Here is a 27,549-nt window from a genome sequence, read left to right as displayed (position 1 = left end):
ATGGAAATCAACCACTGTATTTTATTTGTCCATGGTGTGCAAGTAATTCTCCGAATCCAGAATAATTGTTTTTGTTCTTGTTCCAAACACAAACAAGGAACGTGTCCTGAATTAGTGCAAACTTTTAAGTCTGTTTTTCCAAGATAAAGAGCTGTAGCATAAGTAAGAACACAGTCCTACTTGAGAGGTCACAAAAACTGTTTGACTTCATGATTTGGACAGCAATAGAGGTGAAGGTCTCCAGTTCTTGCACAATATATAATCCAAAATGGAATTAAATTGTAAATCAATTACAAAACACTAAAGATTTTATACTGTGTAACTTTTCCCTCTCTTCCACCAAACTAATGTAAGTGAGCAAGTATGAATGGATAGTAACAGAGGCTACTAATGGTAGGGATAACCCCAAAATATTTGTATAGTTTTTCCTGTTCCCTGTCTGACCTGCTCTGTTTTATGTCAGTTTTGACTTTAAGGGGTAAGGACTTGTCTTTCTGTACTGTGGTTTATGTAGTGTCACAGATGTTGATATTGATCTCTTGCAGTAAAAGTTTCTGTTTGATCTCTCCAGTGTAAGAGCATGAATGTTATTTTCATCAGGGCCTTTCCAGTTACTCGATTCATTAGTTTTGCACAAAGCGGGATTGTAACTGGGCAGGGAGAAGGGGGAAATTGTATGTGTGGAGTAGGATTTAGCAATTCCTATATTTCCTATAAGACAGAGGCTATTTTGAGGTCGACTTCGTCTCCCTTTGGGGAAAAGGTACCTTGCCAAAGCTGAGGGCAATGGCATCTAATTTTCCCATCCACTGCTTGGAAAGTATTTATTAAATAAACTTTTACCTTCTCCCTTCTTAATTCTCAAATAATTCTGTGACACAGTAACCTTGTTCTGAGTGTAAATGTCCTGCCTCTCCCCAGTCAGAGATAACAAACATCCTTGGCCAAACAGTACATCTTTGTTTTTCACCAGAGTTGCTTTCCCACTGGTTGCTTAAAAAGCAAAACTAATGTTTTGCCTGTGGGAACAATTTAAGATGAGATAAACTGTGGGTATTAGCCTGTCAGAGGTCATCCCAAGCTGATGTTATAACCTTGTTCTGGTGGGTTTATGAACTTTCCTGTAGCAGTGTCCACAGAAATGGTTTAGTTTGGATCATATGATAGGATTATGAATTTGTAAACCACTGTCACAGGTGGCCATTCTCCTAAGTGGGCTCTGACTGACTTGGCATTTGCATTCTTGAAAGGAGGAAAATCCTTAGAAATGCAAGTCAAAGGTATTAGTAGGAAGCAACTCAAATTCATCTGCAACAAGAAGGAAAAAAAGTAGAAATCCCAATATTTTGGGATTACATCATCACTCTTATAGGATCAGTTGAGCACTATTATTGGACCATAATTACTCCAAGGCTGTTTGACATCCTGTGAATGCAAATTTAGGTGTCAAGTCCTATAGAAAGTCTCCTGTGGAGGAGATGTTGAGGGAGAGTAACACTGGGGCTTGGTTTCAAATACTGGAGTCCAACATGCCTGCATGTTCATGTTTACATGGGTGCTCCAACAGAGTCACCCAGTGCCATCTGAAATGGCTACAGGAGGTTGGCTGGTGGCTACAGGACCTGTCAAGGACCCATGCTTTTCTAAATGGCTGCTAGAGCCACGTAAGGGCCTCTGGGGAATTTCTAATGCCACTTCATGCCTTCATTCAGCCATCTGAAGTGAGCCCCAAGTCTCTCTACTGCTCCTTATGCAGACAGCCAAGCAGCAAATACAGCCTGGGGAGTAAACACCACTGGTCACCAAAGAACTGAGTGAATGGAGCAGTTCTCTCAGAGAGAATTCTTCTCTCAGTCAGAAGAGCAGAATTTCTCAGGCAGAAATTTCTTCTGGCAGAAAAAAAATTCCTCCTGCAATTGCTCCAAAGTAGAGGGGAAACAGGGCATCTCTGTCTTCTTAAACTTCCAAAGATTTTTTTAAATTTAAATCTTCTCTGACACACACCAGTAGCATTTGAAGTTCTCTGTGGAGAGAGGGAGTCCAGCTCAAGGTCTAGAAAATAATCTGATATCCTGAGATGTTGAACTATGACAACTAGACATTGACTTGCCTGTCAATTCCTGTCCTTAGTTCTCTTTGCCTTTCACAGATATTCTTTTAGATAGCATTGGAGGCTGTATTTGAATAGCAAAGACATTTTTGACGTTACTCAGGAGGAACAGCATCATTATTCTGGTGCTTTACAGCCTCAAAGTGCTTCAGAACCTACAGGCATTGGTTGTTTGCTGTGCAACACATCCCTGGAGTCTAATCTTGCAAGTAAATATGTGACTCATTCATCCTACAACAGTGTGGGACCATAAATATCAGGCACCTCTTTGCTCAACAGAAGGCCATATTCATGTGTGGTTGACGAATGCAAGTCCCTAGATAGTAAACACTCAGGCCCAAAACAACCCAAGCCTGCAAGTGGGAATTAAAAGCTTTGCTGATTTGTAGAATTTCATATTACAAGGTAGACCACGTAATCAGTAGATCAAGAGTAGTCCCTGATGATGATAATGCTGTCTGACTTCAATACCAAAAATATATAACAGGTATTAAATAAGTTTTGTTGTCGTTCATGTCTTAGTATCCTTTTAAGGCCAAAAATATGTTCACTGTGTCCTGAACTGTTTCCAGTTGCTTGACAGATTCTAATTAATACATTCAAAGGGACAGTTTTAGTACAGTTTCCCACAGACACTTCTATAGCAATTGTGTTCCAAGGGGACAATAATACCACAGGGAAATTTTGCACTGTAATAACACTTGGCTGTTTATCTATGCTCAAAGTTACTTGGGTGTTACATGTTCTTTCCTGACAGAGGAGTATGAATTTAAATAGGAAAATACCAAGAATCTTTCAGGTAGGGGGCTGCACCATCCCGGAGATTTTTTTTCTTTAGCAAAAAAAATTCAGTGATCTTAGCAGAGCTAGAAAGAGCTTAAGAACGCATACATGCTCCTTTGCATTCATTGAATTTCCACTTAAACTGCAAGTCAAATACAAGACAGAGATACCATTACAGCAGTGCTGCTGGAGACTCCAGAATTACAGGTGCATCGACACAAATCAGTGTTCACAAATTAATGGTTTGGAAGCCAAATTCTAACACAATAGCTCATCAGGGGACAGTCTGGAGGAGGAAAAAGCATTTTAATTTGGCTTTATAAATTTCACTTGTTTTCCTGGCTCCTTTTTTGCTAACAGCTGATTCAAACCTCACACTTGGAGAGTGCATTCACCCTACTACATGTCTAAGGATACATGGCACATTTCAAACTTTTAATCACAGCCACAGAACATTGTTCTTCATGACATAATTTAGTTCTGCAAACAAGAAAATGAAAGTGTCAAGCTTCATCAGTTGCGCTGGTTTTCTAGAGCAATCTCACACTTAGCTACAGCCTTGACAGGGATGTCTCCCTACAGTCTTTCCTTGCCCTGTTCAGGTGCTAGGACCAATATTCAGAAGCAAAAACTCTCAGCCTGAAAGACTTTATTGGTTACACATGACCCCTGGCATGAGGGTGCAATAGAAACAGCCGTAACCTTCCAGCAAACCCTCCACATCTACTGCACAAGAAAATATGGTTCTCTACTGTAGGAGCTGCCAGACTTCCACTCCCACGACTAGCAGCAAGGCAGCTTCTCCCTGTGATGATTTTCCTGCAGTGCAACAACTTTTCAAGCTTCAGTTTCTAACTAGAGTGTGTAATTTAATGAGAGCCGAAGCCCATGGCAGGAGAAGCAACATCAAGCAAGATGGGCAGAGAGTTCATTCTCTTCAAACCTTCCTGCATTTGAAGGGAAATAGCCACTTGTGCCACAGTATTTTGATTCCAGGGTAGATGCTGTTCAACGGGTACATTAGACAGGTCTAGGGTCTAACAAAAACTACCACAATAAAATTATGCCGCATAATAAATAATTCACATTCCTAACTGCTAAACTCTAGGTTGCTTCAGCTATACCATAATCAAAAATTGAGCTTTAAAAAATTAAGATGAGGGCACTTCAGAAAATTAGAGTTCACACCCTACAGAGTATGGGATAAAAAGTCAGTATGGAGAGGAATTAAGAGAACATGTAATTATAAAGGGAAGGGTGAAATGTAGTCACTTCTTCCTGTTTCTCAAATGTTACAATGTAAGCAAATTACTCTCTGGAAAGATTAATAGCTGGTACATTTAGTTTAGAGCAAAGTAAGAGGAAGTAATACTTCAAACAGCAGCTGTTCAACCTGTGCATTGCACATCCAGAGAAGATCATAGCATCATTTTCATTGTCAAAATGTTGAAACAGTTTATGGTCTTCAATAAATATCTCTAGTTATAGGTGGTATGTTTTTGAGAACTTTGTGAAAGAGTCATGATTTAGACCTTTAAAGGACCTGCCAGACCTGAGTTCTGTTTTACTGAGGATATAGATGCTGGGCTCATACTACCAGGGATGTCTAATCCATGGCTAACCAGAAGGATCGGAGTCCACAGCATAAAAAAATAGCCCTGAGGTCTACACTGGTGGGTAGTCAGGAATGTTAAGCAATAGAAGGCAGTAATCAAGCATGCCAGAATTTACAAGATGAAGAAAAGATTCACCCATAAACAGATTCATAAAAAGATTGGGTAATATATGGATCCTAATCTGGAAAGGTCTTTGAACATATTTCATCTGGAAATAAAGTGGGCATCTTGTGGCAGAATAGTAACAACTGTCTCTAGGTTGGGATTACAGCCACCTTGAACCTCGCCAGTTCTTAAACGTTCACCCCTCACTCCCCAGCTCAAATTCTTGTTCAGTTTAAAAAAAAAATTACCCATATGAGATCTTTATTTTTGGCAACACTTTCTTTTTACACTGAAGGCAAGCCAGTGCTACTGGACCAAGTCTTCAGCTGCTGTAAATCAACATGATTCTGTTGGTTGGACTGAACCTCAAGTGAAGCTCAAACTCATCTCTTTATTTTCAGTCAGATTGTTGGGGTCTGCACAAAAGGTTTGCCTCCTGCTCATTGTAGTTCGTGCAGGTCTTGCTTCACTGGCCATTTTCCCTCTGCTTAGAGCCAGTGAGATCTCTGACCTGTTCTCATCAGTGTTTTCACAACCCAGGAATGAAGTAACCAGAATGGTCACTCCCTCCTTGTACCCCCTTGTAGACAAGTGGAGCAGAGTGGCACCCAGGGTGCTCTTGGATTGTCACTGCACTTCTAGGACTCATAACTGAGAGTCTGGAAGAAAACTACTCCAGTCACATTTGAATGTTGGGTACAATTGAGTTTTACAGATGCTCAGGAGACTAGGATTGTCAGTAATGAGGGAAGAACCCGGGAACTCAGATTCTCAGCATGGGAAGCCTCTTATTGTCTGAACTCTGTCAGCTCTGTTGCATAAAGCTCTAGAAAGATTTTCAGTTTTCCTGGGTAGTCCAACCACCTAGACCACAATCATAGTAAATGCACATTTTCTCTGGCATCTGTTCTTTGCAACTCATAGCTTAAAGAACCAAGAGTCATTCTGGGACTTCGTGACTTTGTATGTGCTCCCTATTCTATGTTATCCACATGCACAGATATGAATCATGTGTGTGACTCCAATTTTGCTAAATATATATATATATGTAGCTGAATATATGTCAGAATATATAAGTAAATTTTAAGGTAAGGTAAGAATCTAGAAGAAGATACTTGCAACCTCTAGATAGATCATTGCAGGCACAATATTATGAGCCTACTATTTTTCCCCCACATGCCCTCTGAATTTTTGACATACCCTTGCTGTCATACACCTTGCATTATTTGTTCCTTTAAGGGAATACTAATGCTAAAAGAGAGTGAGTTGATAGCAAATTGAAGGAACATTCAATCTAATCAATGCCTGCTTTGAACTTCTGCAATGTTTGGAGGGCTTGTCAAATTACAGCATTTACACAGTGCAGCTGCTCTTCCTCAGCCTGCACATTGTACACTGTTTAGTGCTGCATGTAGGTGCCAGAAGAACTCAGGACTGTGGGTGCATGTGCAGAATGTCTTGATGCTTTGTAGCAACCTACCTCTGGTTGCACAAGTAATATCAGAATTTTAAGAGAACCTTCTGTGAGGAAAGTTCATTATTTTTCTCCTGATCTCCCTCAAAGCCAACCAGAACAGAAGCACATGGAAAAATTATGGGAAAAGTAAGTTAAGGGAATTCTTTAAAACTTCAAAAGAAATGCTGAGCAATTTAAGTTTACAGAGAAGCTTCAAGTAACAGAAACAAATAGATAGATTAGTTTGGATGAAAGATGTGAAACAGAAAGATGGTATTCAAAGTCACTCTGAGTGCTGTTTTTCCTCATAGAAATATACTTAGCAGATGTAATATACTTTATATTTTATAAAAAAAATATAGGTAATAAAAGTTTTAACTTTACAAAAAATTCAGCCTACACAGCAAAATGTCACACAGTAGCATTACCTGTTGGAGTCCAGAACTGGAGATTTCTTTCTACATCAACTTTGCAGGGTGGCTTTCAGCTTGTTATGCCATATCCATACACCTCGTGTTTATCACTAGAAGAAATATGTTCTTCTAGTGAGTAAGTCATCTTGCAGAACTGTGGGTGAAAATATACTTATGTAACACCTCATACCAAATATTTATATCAACTTGCTTATATAGCTGAAAACATTACATGGATAGAAGCGACTTGCAAGTCTCTTAATTGTGAATCATTAACTGGAAAACAGGAAACATCAATTGCTTATCAGCAATAAACTGGCAGGACAGGCAAAATATTTTGAAGGCTGTTAGATACATATGCAGGATTTAGGAATCCAAAATTTAGCTTATATTAAGTCAGGGTAATATCAGGAGGAATGAGATACAAACACTAGGTGAGAAACTCAGAAAAGAGTAATGCCAAAAGGGATCTGGAGGCTGCAACTGAAGTACAAACAAATCAAAAAGCTGTAAAATTATATGATTGCAAAGAACAGCAGCATATCCTTGGGTTTTTGTGTATGAAAGTTCTTATTGATGTAAAAAGAATGTAACAAAAATCTGAAGTATAAAATTTGTTTTGGTACCTAAAACATAAATACATTTATGCCAGGCTTTCTTTTATTAATTTCATGTCATGCTGCAGGCAAAGTGAGTATCGTGGAGGAAACTGGAGAATAAACAACAAAAAAAAAAGATAGGGGGTCAGTGGGTGAATATGTAACCAAAAAAATTAAAGGTTATGAATAATCAGGAAGACAGCAATACTAAGCTAAACTAAAGCTACTCTCTAAGTCTTACTCTTACAAAACCCATATTCGTATAAAGGGAACACACCAAGAATTTTATTTATTTATTTTAGACTATTCTAAATGTTCTTAATTACAGAACAAATATCGCTATGTTATTTGTGGAAACCAAGTGAAAGACTGCAAAGCAAATATGCAAGTAAACTAATAACTGGTGTTTATTCAATTACTGTTTTGTACAAACAAGCAGAGTGTTTTAATATCAGTTTGTAAACATCTTACCCAAACTGCATTTCCAGTTGAACATCATCTACATGCAAATCAGTTTAAAATAAGCACGTGCAAGACCAGGCAAAAATTCAAGGAAAAGGCCCTTAGAAACTCAATAAGAAGGGTCAAAAAAGGATGAAGAAAATCAAGGAAAACATAAATGTAATTGTTCAAACTTTATACTTGCTAAACAATGTCAGAAAACTCTCAACCACAGAAAGACAAAAAAAAATCTACTCATCTTGTGTAAACTCAATTGTGAATTGGCAAATGAAAGATTTTAGACAAGGCTGTCTGCCAAGAAGAGAAATGGAAGTCCTGGCTGTAATTAAACAGATTGCCTATTCTTCCTCTGGAAGCAGCAGAACAAAAGCTCCTCTTTGATGTCTCTCAAAACTTCCCCATTTCTGTGGCTCTCGCGATGAAGGCCACCTGGCTCAAGGCGGGCTGGATTAGGAACAGTGGAAGGACTGGAGATTTTTAGGATTTGCAGCTGTTTCATTCAAGTGCTTGCGTGAGGAAAAATGATATATTTGGGGAAAGAAGAAGTGTTCCAGCTGAGGATCTCCCTTCCTTCCTGCCAGGGAACTCTGGGAGGGAAAAAGGGCAGCAATTGCCCTCAGCTATCTCCCCTCTTCTGCCAAGAGAGAGGTGCTTACAGTGCTGGTTGCTGGGCTTGCTCCTATGAAGGAGGGTAAAACAGAAGAGAATTTGCTTTTCAAGTATAGAGGTTATTAGCTGCAATGAATAAACCATATAAACTGTACCTCAGAGTTAGGTCCCTCTCAGCAGACCTACTGCTTTCCTCACTAGGACAGTTAGAGCATGCATGAAACTGAGGACATGTGTCCTTTACTGAAACATCTTATTCTTCCCAAGCCAGTTTTCAGGTTTCTGAGGTTTTCTATCTAACAGATGTTGCTTGAACAACCATTCAGTTTTCCTGTTAGGATAAGTCAAGGATCAAGAGTTTTTAGGGTATGATGCAGTCCCTTACATAAGGGCAAATCAGCTGAGTAGTGACTTGTTTTTATAGCTTCCTTTCAGGTACACTTTTCCCTTACTCTTCCTCTCTCCTGAAGTGCACAGCTCCAGAATCTGGTGCAACCCTGCACCGTGCCAGCTGCTCAAAACCCAAGGGAAAGCTGCTGCTCTTGAGGGTGCCCTTTGCCATCTGGCCATGGTGGCTGGGCTTGGCCAGCTGCTCCTCTGAGGGATGCTGCAGGGTGGTGGCTTTGTCCCGAAGCTCAATAGGCAGCATCTCACGGGAGGAATTCAGGCTCTTCTTTCCAATCTACCTTGTTTTGGAAAATCTTCTGAATGTTATTAGATTCCGTAAGACCTGACCTTTAAAAGTCAGGGTTGCAATTAACCAATCTGGCCAGCCCTACATCAGTAGCTCATGCTAGCCTAGGAGAGGCAGGAACCAGACAGTTCACTTCTGACTAATGTCGTTACAGAGGAACAGGGGTGGACTCAGACGCTCTAATTAAACGGCAGCAGATCTGCTCAGCAGGCTGTTATGACTGAGTGAGAAGCAGAGATACCGTGCAAAGCACTCTAGAATCCCTGGCCTTCATCTAATTACATGCCACAGCCATTTTTGTGGGATTTGCTGGCAGTAGCCTGTCATCCTGCCGGCAAAAAAAAAAAAGGGAAGGTATCCAGAGAAATGGGAATCCTCCACTGCCAGTGCTCTGGTCTGAAGGCCTGTACGGTAACTCACCTTGCCAACATTAATGCATAAAAGCATGGCTAGAATGGAAGAAAAGGCAGTGTGGCCAGGAGATAGCCTTCACTGTCTGTGTGAGTGACTCTCTGCTCTGCTTTCATTTTTATGTCAGAAATAGCCTGCATCCAGTAGTGCCTCTGAAGATCAGAGGAGTCATTTGCTTGGGTCTGATTCAGTGTTTCTTTGCCATAGGGAAAGACCCAAGGCCTAGAGCCTCTGGCCAGTGCTAAATGGTCACTCCTGTCTCTCCCTGTCCCATCTACTTTATAGATGGACTTAAACAGCAAAATAGGAATTCTGCAGAAAGGTGAATCTTGTGGCTCTGTTGGGCTTTTTTGCTTTTTCTGATATGTCAGTTGGAATTGTGGACTGCATTTGTCTGTGCCAGTGTTTACTGTCCTTTCCTACTGACATTTCTTGCTTCTTTCTCTCTCTTCATCCTGCTCACAGTAAGTTGCCTCTGGTTCCATGCAGCCCTTTTCTGTTAACACACAGGAAAGCTAAGACTTAACTGCGTTTTACTTGAATCAAATAGGTCAAGCCTAAATTTAGCTTTTATTTAGGCTGGTAAACCAGTCACTCTGCAGCTCAAACACCAGTCAGACCTGGTCGGTTTTTGCTGATTGTTTTGGGCCCTCACTTCTGTCATCTCTTACTCAGAAAAGGAGACAAGTTTTCTTAACAGTTCACTGTGAAAGAACCACATTTACTCACCAAGAGCCTTGATCTGCCCCTAACCTTCCTGCAGTATGCCAAAAGTACCCTGCATTCACAAGGAACCCAAATATCCTTAACATTATTGAAAGCTGAATATATGTGATGGGGAAAGCAGGGAGAATACTCTTAAATGTGGGCATTAAGTCCCTGCAGCCCTTTACCCAGGGCACAGAGATGAGGTCCTCCAGAGATTAGGAGCCTAATCTATCAAATAGAAAAGTCTTAGAGAAATTAGTCTTCCAAGGCTAAAGCCAGCTGTAGGAAGTAGATCCCTAACACAGCTTAGATATTAGCCTAAGCTTCCAAGTTCTCTCATGTTTAGCTGATTGTGCAAGTGGCCAACTATACATTTCATGTCTGCTGAGTAAGTTGGTTGCAAGAGCTTGGGCACCAATTTGTTTAGGTTTAAGAACCTAATTCAGAATTGTTTGAAGCTTCCTAATGATTTCTCAGCCTCTGAATCGCCCCTCTTAGTTATCTTTGAGTACTGCTAGTACGATTTGCAGTTGAAAATTATACTTCTTTTTCTCGAAGAAAAACACTCTTAGCATAAATACCTCTGAGGAAACAAAAACCTTTTAACACTTCTGTACTTGCTCCTGATTTATTTCTGTGTTTTTTTCACTTCTGCTTTGCTGTCTCGTACAACACAGTATTGTTCATCAAATTCCATATTAATGCACAAAACTTCTAATTATTTTAAATAGAAGTTATGGGAATAATTATATATATTGTTATATAATATATAATGAAAGTCGAAACTGGCACAGGTGCAGTAATACCTGCAAAGCTAGTAAGGGTTGTACCTCTTCTTGGAAATAATAAAAATAACAGAAATTTCAAGTTATAAACAGGGAGTGAGGGCCAAAATTTTTATTAATTATGTCCCTATTTGCATCTGAAAAGCTTTTAAATATACTTACACTTATGGTAAATGAGAATTTTCAACAGAGGCTGACGTTGGAAGTAGGCCTTTGAATAAAAAGTTAACCTCACTGAAGTGATTGGGAAATTTCAAATGCCTTTTAATGATTTCCTAATCTTTTAAGTTGGTGTCACCCAAAATTTTGACAACCATAGACCACATGATATTATAGGAATTTGCTCGCAGTGGGCTTTTGGAGACAAATAGACTTTATGATCTTACAGAGCAGTAGAAAAACTATTTTGACAAGACTATGTGGAAAAGACCCATGGGCTGTGTAGCCATGCACCAAGTCTGTGGAGTGACTAGTTACTTATCAAACTCCTTTTTATGATACTTTACTGACCAAAGGAGACAAAAAATGCGTACTTGCTGCAATTCAAGTCCTATTGGAGAGAAGCATAAGAAAATTTATATAGTACATAATCTTTTCAAATGGAATAAAGTAAATTTAATTTGGCTTAAGTCACAGACTTGTCCTTTGTATGGGTGGATCACAACTTACTTGTCTGTATTGGAGAATCAAGACTCAGATACAGAAGTCTAAAGATCCATGGGAAATTGGGCCAACACTACTTGGATGAGAAAGGGGAAAAAAGTGCATGAGAACATTATTACTAAGAACCAGTTCAAACTTTAGTTAGCAGAAAAGTTATATTTTTCTGTGTTAAGTTATTTCTAGTGGAGAAGAAAAAAGGTTCTGCTTAGAAGGGCAGAAGAAGAAAAAGAGATCAAGCAGAATGATGGGGAATCCTGCTGTGAAATTTTACCTACATTTGAAGTATTTCAGGTTTTCTTTCACAAAATGGGAGGGGTCATTGAAGGGGCAATAACCTAAAATGGCAACACTTTGATGAAAAAAGTTTCAATCAAGTCCCTACTGAGAAGGGCAATGATAGTCATAATGATACTAACTTTTCTCTGCATATTTCCTCTACTTACCTTACATAAATTTAACTACCCTGTCTTGTCCACTCCCCCCTCAGCCCGTGATTGTACTAAACCAGTGTTTTTACCATGACACCTTTGGCACCCATCCCTGTGTGCCACTTTGGTACCTCTTTACATTCATTAGTTGCCTGTTGTGGTTTGCAACATGTCCATATGGTGCTTGTTATACGCTCTGGTCACAGCTAGTGGTAAGCAAGCTCAAGTCTGGTGGGGCAAGACCATAATGAAGCCACAGCTGAGTCTAGTCCTAGCTAGCAGTTATTGTCCATGTTTCATTAGCTGTCTGTTTATGGACATCTGTGGGATGTTGTTTTCCTCCTCTGTCAAGCTAAGTGCTTACTTCAGTAAATTAGTGTAGCTTGAAGAAAGATCTGCTGGGAATAAATAGATGAGGGCTTTGGCTTAGTGGGAATGGCATGAAGAGACAGGTAAGCACTTGGAGTGATGCCTTTGACCAGGACTGGACACTTATAAAGCGCTTCCAAGTGCCAACACAAGCCACAGCAAGTGCCTAAATCCCCACTCCAGCAGTAACAGGTGAGGGGCTGTGATGCTCCCCATCAGCACCACCTAGACAGTTGTGGAAGGCCCAGACAAGCAGATGAGCAATTAAAGACTAGGGGGAAAAAGTAGCCAGTCAGTTTTTTAAGGCATTTTCTACCCAGTAAGTCAGAATTTGGCCTAGCACTCCTTTTCCCCGTGATTTTGGAAGTGACGTAGTTTAACCAAGTTTCATAAGAAAAATACCAGGAGTCAGCCTGTCCGCAGGAGAGCTGTTGACACATAGCAGTTGTACTTTCATTTACATGCAAGATGATTTTCCAGGCACAGGCAAGCTTTTTCAGGCCATGAATAGCAAAGGAAGTACTTGAAAAATTAGTAAAATGTTTGCAAGAACCCTCACACAGAGGACATTTGAGAGAGGAGAAACCATTTCTTTAGGAGACCACTCTATGGTTCAGGAATGTAACCTAAGCCTCCTCCTTTCCAGCTATTGCAGGCATGGGGATTTCAGTCTTAAACTTCTTTCTAGTAGGGTTGGGTCAGCTGCTGGTATCAATTTGAGAACATTACTTATCTCATTGCACCTAAACAAGTCCCCTGGGGGCATGAGCTTCAACCTACACAAAGAGAGGCAAACCTGTTGATGACTCCAGTAGGTTGTGCCTCAGGCTGCATTCAGTACAAAAGTCATCCCAGAAATACATCTGGCTACCTTAAGCAATGGCAGAGCACTTCCCAGCTGTGGAACAATTTAACAGCCCAATCGAAAATAGCCTTCTGATGCACGTTCCTCTAGGAATAATTGCAATGGCATGTGAGTTTTGTGCCCTTTCATTGTCAGCTTTATTTCCAGGAATGTTTTTTCTTTTTTCCCAGCCAATGCTTTCTCTCTCAGTGGCTTATCTGACAATGGGTCACAATGGGCCTGCTGCTTCTCTGCTTTTCCAAACACACAGTCCTGGCCTTATCTGCTCTATCAGTGAGTGACAAACCTTTAAATGTTGTACTTTTTGACCAGACTGTGCTCATTCCTTTAGAGTACTGAATTATTCAGCTCTTTTTGCCACTTCTCTTGGGCTAAACCCTGAAGAAAGGGAGGGAGGGGAATTCAGAGAATGAGGTGGAATAACAAAATTCCTCCTTGAGCTCTGATCTCGATAACAGCAGTGAGAGCAGGAATTGCTGTTTTGACTGCTCATCCTCCAGGACAACAGGTAGAGCAGATAAGTAGTTAAGCCTGGCTAGAGTGGGAGAATGTCAGAGCAATGTTGCTCAGGGGCAGGAGCAGGATGACTGGTTTTTACTGTTCCCCCTAGAGCTCCTTGCCACTGAGGCTTCATCACATCTGCCTTAGGTGGATGAGCAGGAGCTGCCACAGCCCTCCCAGGTGCTCTACCATCTAAAGAGCAGGACAGGGCAGGATGGTACATGTAAGTAGAGTTTAAAGATCATGTATTTCCTTCTATATGAAACCAAAACAATAAAGAGAAGATTTAAGACTACTTTAAAAAAAAAAATAAATAACCCTTGCTCCTGTAAGGAAAGCGAAGCTTTCAGCTTTGGCTGAACTCAGCTGGAGCTGAAGTGTTCACCTCACCCCACATCAGAGTCACTTGTGAGACCACAGGACTCATCTTCATCTCCTGGGGAGGCTGAATCGGGGTGCACTGGGAAAGTTAAAAATGCCAGCTAAATTTGCCTCCCTTTTTAAAAGCGGTAAGGAACCAACGGTTACAGACTATTCTTGTGGTCTGTAAACAGCTCATTGAAAATGCAGCTTCTAAAGGTACATTTGTGAAAGCATTGTTTCAGATCCAAGCACTGTTTATATTTCTAAAACACTTCTACTTTGTCAGCATTAGTCAGTTTGCAGTGATAGTCCATTTATCCCAGCAGCAATAGCATTACACCCAGGTTCCAGATGAAGTTGAGGAATGTACAGAGAAACTAAAGACCAAATTTTTCAACAGCTGCTCGGAGGCTGAAAGAGGAAGCTAGGTCTCAAAAGAAATTTCTAGAAATGTCCTAGTGTAAGTGAAATAACTAGGTGTAGGGTGTGTTTCCTCCAGCAGCAAAGCCCATTTAAGCATTCCCCACCTTCCTCACAAGACCACCTCCTGCTCTCACTTTGCCCCCTTCGGCTGTTGGAGGCACTGTGCCTTTTTTGGGGATAAGTAGAATAGTCAGAGTTAAAAAAACCCAAATAATTATAAAAAAAACAACAACAAAAACCCCAGACCCAAACACCCAACCCACAACAAACCAACAAAAAACCCCAACAACAAAACAAAACAAACCCAACAAACCAGTTTTGGGGTTGGATCAGGATAATTTCATGAATTCTGCATGGAATCCACCCCCACACACAACTGAATCAGTGTGGCTGAGTGGGTGGAGTTGGAGAGCTACAGACTGGGGAGTGACAACAAGTCTTGGTTGGCAGGAATGGATGGGATTACACTGGGGAAGGGCAGTCCTTAGAGACCAACACCATTTAAATGCCACTGGGCATCATGCTGGGTACGTCTCTGTTCTGCCAGGCACTAATAGCCTTGAAAATGTAATCACCCATTATTCTGGGCAAAGCCAAACAAAAGGCATGGCAAAGTAAGGAATGTAAAGCACTTCTTGGACTGGCTCCCTTAGCAGCTGAATCAGCTTTCATTACTAGCAATTGGAGGTTTTCTTACTTGTCAAATTATAGATTCCCAGGGCTGTGTTTCCTCATGGCTCTTATGATGTCATTGTGAACAGGAAAGCAAATGCAGATTACTGCAGTCCGTGTATGGCACTCTGCAAGTCAGTAACAGGATAAATAAATGTATACTGTCTTATTCAAATGCTGGCAGAGAAAGTGGAATTGTTTATATTCTCTCTGCTCACTCTAAAAAGAACATGGGGTGAAACTGAGGAATTGTTCTTAAAACAAAGCATTAAAAGAAAAACTTAGCAATGAGAGGTTTATCATGCTGGCCTGAGAAAATAATAGAAGCTGATATCAAGCTTCCTTAGTCCTGGAGGATCCTCGAACCCCTTACACTGTTATCCACTGAGGTAGCATGTACCTACTGAGCCTCAGGATGGAGGAAAACACGAAGGGAAAGATGGCAATCCACTTGCAAAACTGCAGTGGGATTTAAGTCCCCCTAGAACAAACAGGAACTTGGTGGTTGCAGCCTCATGTAATAGGAATGAAGAAAATCCATCACTAAGGTCACTTCAAACTGGATAAACCACTGAATGAGAGATAATTGAAAGAGTCTTGAATGTGTGACTAGTTATCTTTCCTATCCATGTAATCCCTATGGACAAGAGAATCTCACACAGATAGCACCTCAGATTTTTGGGGTATAACTCATTATTTCAGCATGGAGGAATGTAGCAGAGCTTCTGCTTAATATAGACTTTTAACTAAGTACAGTTAATTAGCCAGCTGAGGCCAGAAGAGCACTTCCTGTAGCTCTTGCACTCACAGGAGGCAGAGCCAGGTCTCCTGGCAGCTGTGATGAACATCGTAAACTAAGTTATGTTAATCCCCCAAATTGCAGACTTGAGATAAGTCAGAGGTTTTACAACATCCATTATCTACTACTGTGTCTTTTACTTTGTTTGAAGACATGTGATGTCTATTAGCTGAATGCCCTTAAGCATTGAAAATGAAAGCAGAAATTTACCATTTAAATTTAGATCATGCTTCCCCCCTGTCACATACACACATAATTTTAAAGTTTACTCTGAACATTTCCCAGGATTGTGTGTCCAGATTCCGAGCAGAAGGCTAATAATAACCCCTACATTATTATAGGCACCAAATGGGTGCTCATAAAACTGTAGTTGCAGCCAGAGATAGGAGATGATAGTTGTTTATCAAAAGAATTAATTAGTTTAAATTCATTTAATTCTGTTACTAGTACTGGGAAGCAAGCACACCGCACTGTAGTATACTGGCTGGACTACTTAGCAGTATTTATCTTTGCCTATCATAACATGCTCTGATAAGAAATCACTACTTCCAGGTTCTGGGATTAATTAATCTTCCTACTGACAGAGATTGTATGGAATGAACAATGATGTGAGATCAGGCAGATCACCAGGGACGCTTCAGTCATAAACAGGCTTTGGTCACTAGAGATTTATGAAAAAGTTGCTCTCCACCCACACCTGCTCCTCCAGCCTGCTCCACAACATAAAAAAGGTGATGCTGGGGTGATACTATAAGATACTATTAGGTGGCTACCAGTCCCATCTCCCAAAGGGTCACTTTTTTGCCTCTAGGAATGAGCATCTCTACAGTATGTCAGAAAACCTTTCTTTAGACTGAGCTTTCTTCTTCAGCTAATCGTTTCTCCACTTTGCAACACAGTTCTTTTTACTGTGAGAAAGAAATACATGATCCATAGTGTTTACCTCATGTTTCATTTCCATTGTTAATCACAGCTGTTCTGTCATTCACTTTTATTTTTCTCCAGTATCACAAACCCTACTGTGGACATGATGCCTCTTAAAGAGCTTCTCTGCTCCTGCTGCCATGTCTCTTAATTCTCAATGTGTAGTGGCAAAGCTGTTTGCTGTAATTAAAAATAAATTGCTGGTACAAACAGAAGTTTGAGATTCCAGGTGGCACGGAAATAACAGGAGCAGATATCATTACAACACAGAAAAGGAGGGAGGGTAAAAAACCAAAATAGCTAAAACATGAGAACAGCCATCATCAGGACATTTGCCACCACTTTTCATGAGATGCTGGAGGCAACTGGAAGACATACAAAATGTTGCTAGCAAATAGTCACACAAGCCTGAAAACCATTGTGGGGCACTGTCTCTGTTCTCACATGCCTTTCTTCCATTCTTCTGGGAATTTCTCCACGTGTTTGCTTCAGGTACTTGGCAATGAGCTTGTCAGAAAGAAAATAATTCCTTACCCTCTCCCTTAAATTCCAGGTAGCCAAGGAGCTGCAATACAATATCAGTTAATAGCTGATTTTGAAAAAAATGGGTCCCCATAAACATTGTACTGTGCACTGTGTTAAAAAGATGTAACATTTATCAATGCTTGTGTCATCTGGCTCATAAAAAATAATGAAAAATCCATGAGTCAGTTTTCAATATATTGTGTTGCCTTGATTCTTCATCTCCCTGTGACACAGGCACCTTACAGGCATGTATCTATCAACTGATTTGTGGCACATCAATCACTAGGGCTAAAACGAACTTCTAGTGTTCAACTAAGCTCTTTTGTCAAAGAAGGATGGAAATTGCACAGGACATATGATCTTTCAAGATCTTCCTGTACAACCTACTCTAGCTGGATTGTAATTGCAATGCAAAGTTTTTCCGGGTTATCTGACATTTCCATGGAGCCAAATCTGGAAAACCAAGGTCTGCATGTAAAAGAAATGAAGTACATCACAGAAAAAAGAAAAAAGCTTGTTTTTAATTTGATGCAAGCTGTAGTCTCATTTGGTATAGTATATATAGAGTATAAATAAGACAAGAGAATTAGTACAGTGAGGCTGAGGAGAAGAGAGTGACAGCTAGTCTTCAGATTCTGACCACACAGAAACACTCAGTGTTGTCAACTAAAATGAAATACGGAGTTCTGCATGCCTTCCATCCCTGAGTTTCTGAGGCAAATGAGAGAAGGTATACTTTATGCCATTTTTAGTTACCATTTGTACTGATCTATACAGACTTAGTGAAACAGTAGCAAAGTTGTAGGCACGTTGACAAAGGTACTTTTTGCTATTGTGAAAGTTCCAAGACCAGGCAGTGATCCAGCATTAATGCCAGTGGCCTTACTTACAGTGTGTTAACTGCCCTCTCATTCAAGCTGACTCGCTAGAGCCTGATAAAAATGTATTTTTAAGCATTTAGAGTTACTGTAAATCTTCAGCCTAGCAGCAGAGAGTATGTTGTGCCTCTCCAGAATGGGTTTGTCATACCAGAAGGTACCACGTGAAACAAAATGTCTTTTGCTGCTGGCAAGGACAGCAGTCAGCAGGATGATGAAACACAAGCCAACCCACAGAACTACCAAGCACTAACCCCAAGAGGAGGCAAATTGGTTCCTTGAGCTCCTGACCATTAGGTTCCCCCTCAGCAGGGCTAAGGATTTATGGCCAGGTTGCTGCCAGCAGCCAGGATGCTCTCACAGGACAGCTGGGCCTTGCAGATCAGTCCCTACCCCGACTAAGGACTCATACAGAATTGTCTTTTCAATTTATTAGAAAAATTTCATCTCCTTTTGTCATGAGACTGCACACCCCCCTCCCCCCCCTTACTCCCTGGGAAAGTGGTCCACAGGCCTCCCAGGACATGCAGACCTTCTCAAAATAAAGTATCTTCACTTCCCTCCCCTTTCTCCCAGTTCCTCCTATTCACCTCTTGCCTTTTGAGCATGGGAAGGGGGACAGAGCAGGGATCAGACCAAGTGCAAAAAACCCCACAAAATCCACAAACCAAAATAACAGGACAGCAACAAAACTTTGGCACTGGCCATGTATGTATGTATGGCCACTCCTGGTGTTCATGTATGTTCACCCCTTTGCCCTGGCAGGGGATGAGGCAGCGGCTCCACACTGTCCTAGGAGCAGTTCAAGGCATCTCCAAAACAGCCAGACAGCCCTTCCTTTCTGGACTGTCACTCAAGTGTCGCATGTAGCCTGTACCTTGGGTCAAGCTCAGCACTGACAGAGCAAAATCAGCTTTGAACCCTTTTGATACACACAAATCAGCTGAAGCCGAGTAGCTGGTGTTGGCTACAGCCAAGAAAGTGCATCTTTGCCATCTCCCCGTAAAATGACATCTGGATAAAAAGACACAATTTAGTTCCATGAATTTCTCCAGTGTAATATAAAACAACAGTGAGCAAAAGAATAAAGAAGCTAGTAAAGCTGGATCTGTTTGTTTGTTTGTTTGTTTTAAATTTGCATTTCCTGAGTTGCACATTCTTTGCAGACAACTCGTGAGGTGTTCAGTCATTTCCTTTGAAAGAGAAATCTAAAAACCTAGATTCCTTCCAAAGACTGGTCTTTATGTTCAAAATTTTCCAACAAAAATTCACTCATGCCAAAATGCTTTGACAGGAACCAGAAGAATATCTTGCCATTGAATGCGCGATAGAATTCCCCCCCTTTATTTCCTTTGTTTTTCCTTTTAAAGATGTCTAACTAATTAGACCATAAAAAGAGAGTGGGATGTTTTCTAAAGTCAACACTAGAAGAAATGTAAGGAAAATAAAATATAAAAAAGCTACAGCCCCCTGAAAATTTTGACATCTTGCCATTGTCTTAATGAACTGGATTTTTAAAGAAAAAAGCTTTCCACCCATTCTTTCTTTCCTCCCCCCTCTCAAATCTTAACTTTTTTACTTTCTACCTTGGGGTGGGGGGTGGGGTTTATGTCAAAGTTTTATACTGAGAATCCTATTCTACTTTACTTTGCCCAGTGTCTTTCAAAACAGCATGGAAATTCAAACCTTACCCATGTCAGTTATCTAGAAAAGCAGTGGTTATTTATGTGATTTCATCCATATGGCTTTCTCTACAACCCCATCACAAATATACCCTCAGACACACATCTGGAGGTGTTACCATTAACTGTGTTTTGGAAAACCATATGTGTTTGTGATAACAAACCAGAAAGTTTAGTCTTCACAAAAGGAGTGGCGTAAGTTAAACAATGAAGTCAAGAGAGGAGAAATGGTAGAAGTATGGATATTACACACTGTGATCCTAAAATGACCAAAACCTTTAGGCACACCAGTCTGATCATTTATCTTTTATGAAGGAGACCTGTGGAAAAAAAAACAACCCAACCTTATATTGAAATGATGTGTTATGGAATGGGATAATGTAATATAAATTAAGCCTCCTGCTTATATTCCATATGCAGCAGCTATTGTAAAAAAACGCCTCCAGCACTGAAAGCAATGGGCAGAACATAAGTACAAAAATACTCCTGTTCAGTGGTGATGGGATGAATGACTCCTAATCAGTGTATTTTGTGAAAATCACAGTAGACTGTCCAGATGAATACACGGAGGTGTTCTTTTACTGTGAAATTAGCATACCAGAAGGAAGAAAAGAGTCACTTCCTGCTATTAATATTAGCATGTGGTTACAATCAAAGGTTTTGACAAATGACTCCCGTGTTTTCCCTATGCAGTACTGAATAAAGAAAGTGCCCCTCATTTCAAGGTTGGTTTCTCCCCAGCCTCTGAGTAGTGACAAATTTTGATTCTAGCCTGGGGTCCAGACATCTCTACCAGTGAAGGGGGATACTGGCAATTCCTTAACATTAAACTTGATTTGTACAAAAGCTGCAAGCCTACCAAAGCAGGGCTAGGCATAGGTTGACGTTGCAGAAGAGGTGGAGCACCCACAAGACCCTCTGCCCAGACATGTGAAGGCAGATAGCACCTCTAAGCTTGTCAAATAGTCTGATGTGGTGCTTCCTTCCAGTCTGCTATTCAGACAGTTGAGATGAATTTGTAAATACACCGTGCTGTGGACTGGCAGAATTTCAGATCAGCTCCTTGAAACAGGTTGCTTTTCCCCAGGCCCTTTCCAGTAAAAGTTCCTAAAATCATGTATTTCCCAACAGCAGTAAAATGCAGTTACATCTGAGATAAACTGAAATTGCAGTTACATCTGAGATAAACTGAAATTGCTGCTAACAAAAGAAATACCCCGCAAAACCTTGTAGAAATTAAAAAAATGACAGAGATGCTAAATACACTGACATTTGGTGAGGCCAAAGGATGAAGACTGCTAAAAATCACAGATGAGTAGGACTATGGCCTCTGTGTCTTCCACAATAGGACAGTCTTTCCAAACAGCCTGTCAAAAGAAGGTCAGTTAATGACATCTAATTGAACAACGTAGTGAATTAGTATTTGGAGAGGTCTTTGGAGTCCTGCTACGTGCACATGCAGCATGTAAAATGTTATTTCCTGTAAATATAAATCCAATACGTAGTGCTTAATTTTTTACATTTGATAATATATTAATGGTTTTGAAGTATACTTGAACATGGAATGTTGGTTTAGTCCATGATCCTGCTATGGGGACTAAGGTAGATGTTTGAGACAGGTATTCCCGTCGCTTTATACCCCACCAGAACAAAAAGACATTTGAACAGTTTTTGGTGTTCAGATTTGAGTCCACAGAACTGAAGCCCACACCATTACCACTGAAGAAAAAAGGCTTACATTACACTAAGCAGTTTAACCTCCTGAAGGGCAAGAGCAACACATTTCATCACACAGCTGTTTAATCCTAGTCTGTACTTACTATAGCACAGTATATATATATATACATAAATATATACACATGCTGTTTTATATAAATTGCTATACACTATATATATAAAAAAGAATATATACTTTGGTTATTTATATTTAATTGATCTTTATATATTAAAATATATATAGTCTTTGTATTTGTATTGTCAGTTAGTGGAGGACCTCCCCGTACCCTTATAGAGAAAAACAAAAGCATAAGCAGTAATTTTTCTGAACAGTTCACTGCTTAAGACAGTGACTACAAACTGAGTAAAATATGAAGAGTTTGAGACAGCAAGACAGTATAAACCAGAACATTTTATACTTGGCACAGTTCTTCCTTTCCTTTTTCCTTACTGATCTCATTTTGCTCCATTAAATTTACTGTAGTAAACTTCTACTTTACTGCATTAGATCTGAACGTCAGAAGTGACCACAGCGAGGTCCAAGAGAGGAAGCGAACGCAGAGAAATCCTCCTGTTGATGTCTTGCTCACCTCTCATATACCCACATCACTGAATTCCCAGACATACTGTCAAAGCTGAGTCAAACCCAGGCCCACAGATGCAGAGCCAGAAGTAATGACCACGTGTTTATATCCGTCACTTATCGGGATCAGAAAAGGATTCCCTACTATAAGTTCGTGTTTTACAAACACACACACACACACAGAGAGAGAGAGAGAGAGAGAGACACCTCCAAGTGACCTGCACTTTCAAGAGCAAGTTAAATTCTCAGGGTTTTATTTTTAAAACGAACCATTACTTCCCAAAACTGGACACAGAGCTGCATAAGGAGGCAGTGCATCACATGCCAGAATCCAGTGGCACTGCCATCCTGCAGGCTGGAACTTACCACATGATGCTCCAAGGGGACTAAAATTCCAATATGTGAAAGGCCTCTGAGAAGGGTAATGGGGGATGAACTCTAACAAAAATACACACTTTAAAAAAACTAAATGCTTCATTTGTGAAAGTGCCTTTTGATCGTTATAGCCTTTGGTTTTAACCACTCTGGTGTCTCCTGCCAAGTATGGTTTTCTGATGACATATCATCAGGGCACCAGGAATGGATTTGCTCGTAAGTTAAATAATGAGACCACCTTTAGACTTTTTTACGGCTGAAAATTCTCATGGCATAAGAGTCATCATACAGTTATTTCACTGCTGAACTGTTATTTTTCTTAGAATAACTTTGTAGCTTTTTGGGAAGGGGGATGTTTTTCAAATAAAACCCTGCTTCCCTTCTTCCCCAAAAAACTCAGCTTGCATTAGCTGGAACACCACCAAATTCGTGAAGACGTGTATTCAGACAGATTGTAAATTTAGCCAGAGCATTTATGTTACTAAATCCAAACAAAGAACTAAAGCAAGATGCAAAATATCACACACATACAAAAAAGTTCCAAAAGATATGGACTGAGATTTTTAAAGCTGAATAAGGGCCTCAGTCACACAAGTTCGAAAGAATTTGATTAATTGTGTGGTTGATAATCTCAGTTTATATGCCAAGTTAATTTCTGATCTAACTTCATTGTCTTCAGTGGAGTTGCACTACAAATGTGTTTGACAGATAGTCATGTTTCTTCTCCAAGAATAACTTCTAAGGCAGAAGGTTTAAACGTGAGTGAATGAAAGCCCTGTGCCAAGTTCTACCCTAATTTATACCATGTACTTGGAAGTAAGGGTGTAAGGAAAGGCAAAAAGAGACATGAGTCTGTTCTTCCTTTGCTAGGACATTACATCAATTCCCTTAGGTAATGGTCATGTCTCTGAAAAACACAGTGGGAATCCAAAAAGCAGTTTGTTGGAGATTCTTTCCTTCTAAGCCTGCAAGTTCTTGTATTTCACAAGCAGTAAGTGTTCGGGGAAGAGCCTGGACTAGTCTCAGTGGAGGGCTGTGAAAATCACTCCTGTTAACTACTGCATCAATCCTAGTCTTGGCTGCTTCAAAATGCATTTGAGGATAAGCACTGGAAATGGCCATTTTAATATGAATATTGGAATTAGCTAGTTAATTTAGTCAGAAAGTAATGCATTTCAGACAATCTCAACCTCAATGTTATTTTGAATCAAAACCTAGCATTTGGATTATTTTTTTTCAGTCTGTTGGGCTACTTTTGGCTCAGTATTAGTATTGGAGTTAAGCATGTCTAAATAAGGCTAACAGGTCACAGGGTACACCCAACTTTTCTAAGGTAAGAAGGAAGTAATGCCCATCTCAACTCCTTCTATTCAGCATTACTAAGGGCAGGGGGAAGTTTTATGGCTTTGCCTGAAGCATCATTTATGCCAACAGCAGAAATCTGAGCACTACAGCTCTAAGTGTAGTGAATTGCTAATGTCCTCACTTCTGATTCTTCTGCTGGCAGAGTTATTTTACTGAAAAGTGATGTAATCTGGCAGTAAGTGAGCTCAGCATAAACAACGTGGCTCCACAGTAATACCCCTGCTAGGGCAGCATGAGCCAGCAAGCTGGTCTCCAGAGTGACAGCCCAAGCACTTGGATGCCCTTCCCAGCTCTCCTATCATTGACTATTTTCAGTCAAATCAGGCAGCAGTCACATACATCGTTTTAATACTCAACTGGAGGTCACAGGCCCATCTGCTAAGCACCCCAGACAAGGCAAAAGTGATTTCCCGCCCAACATAGATTGCAACACTTATAAACTGAAAAGACTCCAGATCGAGAGTATCTCACGTTCCCCACCTGTGAAATGCAGCTAAGCTGCTAATCTTCAGCCTCATGAAAATGTGTGGAAGTGAAAAGCTTTATAGGATGGGCTGTGATCATTGCCATGAAAGAGAGCAGGAGTATTTTGAAGTAATTGGCTGGGTCAGAAGAGGGGAGGCTGAGCAGAGCCAGCCCTGCAGGAGCAGCCGCTCTGCACAGCCCTGAGGTGCACGCCCCCAGAACTGGAACAGAGTACATGGCTCTGAAGCTGACACTTCCCCACTCACCTGGGGTTGTACTGAGGTGTTTTTTTATTCCCTTCACCAGGCCCAAGCAAGCCTTATGCAAGTACTTTATTACTGGCAGTGCCCGGCAAGCTCACCGAGCTTTCTGTGCTCCCTGCTGAGACCCGCCAGCGGGGAGACTTAATTGCCATCTGGCCCTGTGTGTGGCAGCCACCTTCGTTTCTTTACTTCAACTTTCTCCTGCATATGTGATTATTTATGTATCTGTATGTGCTGGAAGCAAGTACAACCTGTTTTTTCCCTTCTCACCAGAGCTTACATCTGTGATCTTTAATTCTTCACCTTTGCAGCACTCCACACCTGTACCAGTTCATCCTCTGTACAAAGCTGTACCTTCCTCCTCCCAGGCTCATCTCAGGAGCTGCAGTCCAGTTCTACTTTTCCTTCTCATTGCTTGTCACCTCCTCACTTCCTTCTTTTGGGCTACCTCCAAAATCAGCTCTTCTCCCTCTACTCCTTCAGAGCTGCTGCTCTCTATCACCTGCCCTAGACATTAGTGCATGAGAGACTTTCTTCAGTCCTCTTCAGCATTTTGACCCTCCTCTCCAACAGTTTCCATCTATAAATATAAGGTTATAACAACTAAGTGGGCCATGTTTAAATATAAAAATAGTTGGACAGATTCCCCCACTCTCTTCTACCTTTCAACTAAGAATTGCCACATCTACTCTGAGGGACAAGGAGAGCATTTCTGCCAAGGCTAAAAAAAAAAAAAAAAAAAAAAGAAAAAGTAGTATTTCCTAAGGAAAATAGAAACTTAAAATAACACCAATTTAAAATTGCCTCTTGTGTGGTGATCTCATTTCCTTATGACCAGCTTCTTATTACCCCTCCAAGTATGAGGCATAGTTAATCTTCTGAAAACTAATGTTCTGTTTGTCTGATTAAGCAAATCTTAATTCATTAGATTTATTCTTCAGACTGTTGCCTTCTCCTGCTCTTGGGCACAGAAATCTGGGATGTAGGGCATTCTCACGGCTTTCATTTTGAAAAGGGTTAGAACTGAGTTTAGCTGTCACCTTTTACTGTCCATCTGCAACCAAAAGAATGACCAATCCTACAGGGCTGATGTCAGGGAAAGCTTTTTCTACAGCTGTAATGGCTGCAGTCATAGCTAGTGCAGTGAAATCTCTGCCTTCATCTTGGTAATGCAGAAAGGATTTTGAATAGTTGGCTGTAGTAAATGATTCATTTACTAGAAATGAAATTAACTGGAATTCCACTAGAAATTCAAAGCACTGCTTAGTTTTAAATTTGAACATAGTCAAAGTCTATATAAGTTGCTTTTAAAAGGGGTGGAGGGATAGAAAAAAATTAAATATAAGAACATAAGTAGTAAAATCTTAGCCTATAAACTGAAACTAGGAATTAGCTGTCCAGTGCTCCAAAATCTAAACTTTCTTCTCTATTTCTGCAAATTGATTAATAGCATTTGTTGACCGTTGGTTTAAAATATTATAGCTGTTTGCTTCAAGTGACAAGTAGGCAAAACATAGAAGTTAAATTGTTACAAGGAAGGCATGCCAAAATAGAGAAGGGAGCTATTTAACCAATTAATTCTGCCTTAGAAGATTTACAGTCTGAAGAGGAAGTTTTCAAGAATGAAATTTTGAACAAGCCTCGCTTTGAAGCATCGAAGCATCCTGGTTCAAAAACTGCCAGCTCTTTTTCTACTACTTATAGAAAACCTAAAGCATCCAAAGTAGTGGTTTTTTCTGAAGGTCATCTGCTCATAGCATTGGAAATGGGGTTGTTTTGGTTCTTTAATAGTAGAAGCTACTGTGACCTAAAAAAAAAAAAAAGTGGAAAAAATTAGAAAGTATCATCAAAACCTTCTTGCATTGTTGGGTGGGTAGATGATGAATGCTGTAAAGAGTTTTGTTTTTATTTTCATTTTGTTTCCACACTCCTAAAGTGTAGAGTGGGCCACAAACAGTGAAAAGCTCTCAGCTGCTACAATAAGCGACACTGAATTCTGCTGACAGTTCAGGGAAGCTGCTCCATGTCCCTTTACATGGAAAAGTTTGCTGGGAAAGCTTAAAAAAAACCCCAAAAAACTGTCGAGTTGTTGTCTTGTGTTTCTCACCTGAAATCTTTGTCTCTCCAGCTCTTGTCGTGCGCTTCCTGACCAAGCGGTTCATCTGGGAGTACGATCCAACGCTAGGTAGGTTATTTGATTCTGTAAGCATTGTATGCTGTATATAATAGCAGGGCTGAAATAATGGAAATTTATAAAGTTGCATGCCATAATCAACCTTTAAATTTGCTGTGCAAAGCTTCTCTGTGGTCATTTAAAGCTGGAACAAATTGTTACCTAAGGTAGCAGAATAGAGAAGCAGTAACACGCTCAGTCAAAAGCTGAATTACTGCATGGGGCACGTTTCTGCCCACACAGGTCCGTGGGAATTTTGCCATTGAAATCAATTTGCTTTTTCAATTTGCTTTTTCAATCTGCAGATTATTTAGTGTGCAATCAGTTTTCTGCTTTTGAATAGCCCAAACACTCATCTGCTAGAGAATAAGATGGCTGGAATACAAGCCTTAAAAATTCAGGGGAAAAAAAATTGTAGGTTCTTACTGTCGCTAGACGTAGACTTAGGTAAGTTTTTTGTCCTCACTTTTGAACATATATTGTGTCTCACTTTTTGGGTGACCAGATAGGGGTACCAACCATCAAAAGAGCATCCACATGTCTCTTACACTGCTCCCACTTAGCTCTGTTGGGTCTGGCACTTTCAAGAAGCTGGCTCAGATATCTCAAAAACATGTCCAGCAGAGGCCTGACTTAAAATTTTTGCCAAGGTCAAATTTCTTAGTATTTCTTAAGTTAGTGTATATTTAAATGCTCTGTACCAGAACAGATCTGGGCCAAGAAGTGCAAGTTGAAGCCTTCACGAAGTAAAGGGCTGGGAAATTCC

General features: G+C 40.4%; 1 protein-coding gene across 2 annotated transcripts in view; it reads left to right on the top strand.

Annotated features, from left to right (window-relative positions):
- The window catches only part of RERG (RAS like estrogen regulated growth inhibitor), a 106,678-nt gene that overhangs the window by 60,483 nt on the left and 18,646 nt on the right, over positions 1–27,549 (top strand). For both annotated transcript variants that reach the window (XM_027747497.2, XM_027747498.2), the window contains exon 3: positions 26,739–26,795. In XM_027747497.2, coding sequence (XP_027603298.1) covers positions 26,739–26,795 — 57 coding nt within the window. The remainder of the gene's footprint in view (positions 1–26,738; positions 26,796–27,549) is intronic.

Source organism: Pipra filicauda, unplaced genomic scaffold, assembly GCF_003945595.2.
Source record: "Pipra filicauda isolate LSUMZ 115617 unplaced genomic scaffold, ASM394559v2 scaffold104_size2351352_pilon, whole genome shotgun sequence".
In the NCBI taxonomy this organism is placed as follows: Eukaryota; Metazoa; Chordata; class Aves; order Passeriformes; family Pipridae; genus Pipra; species Pipra filicauda.
The sequence above is the reverse complement of the archived record's forward strand: the minus strand, read 5'-3'. Positions and strand labels throughout refer to the sequence as shown.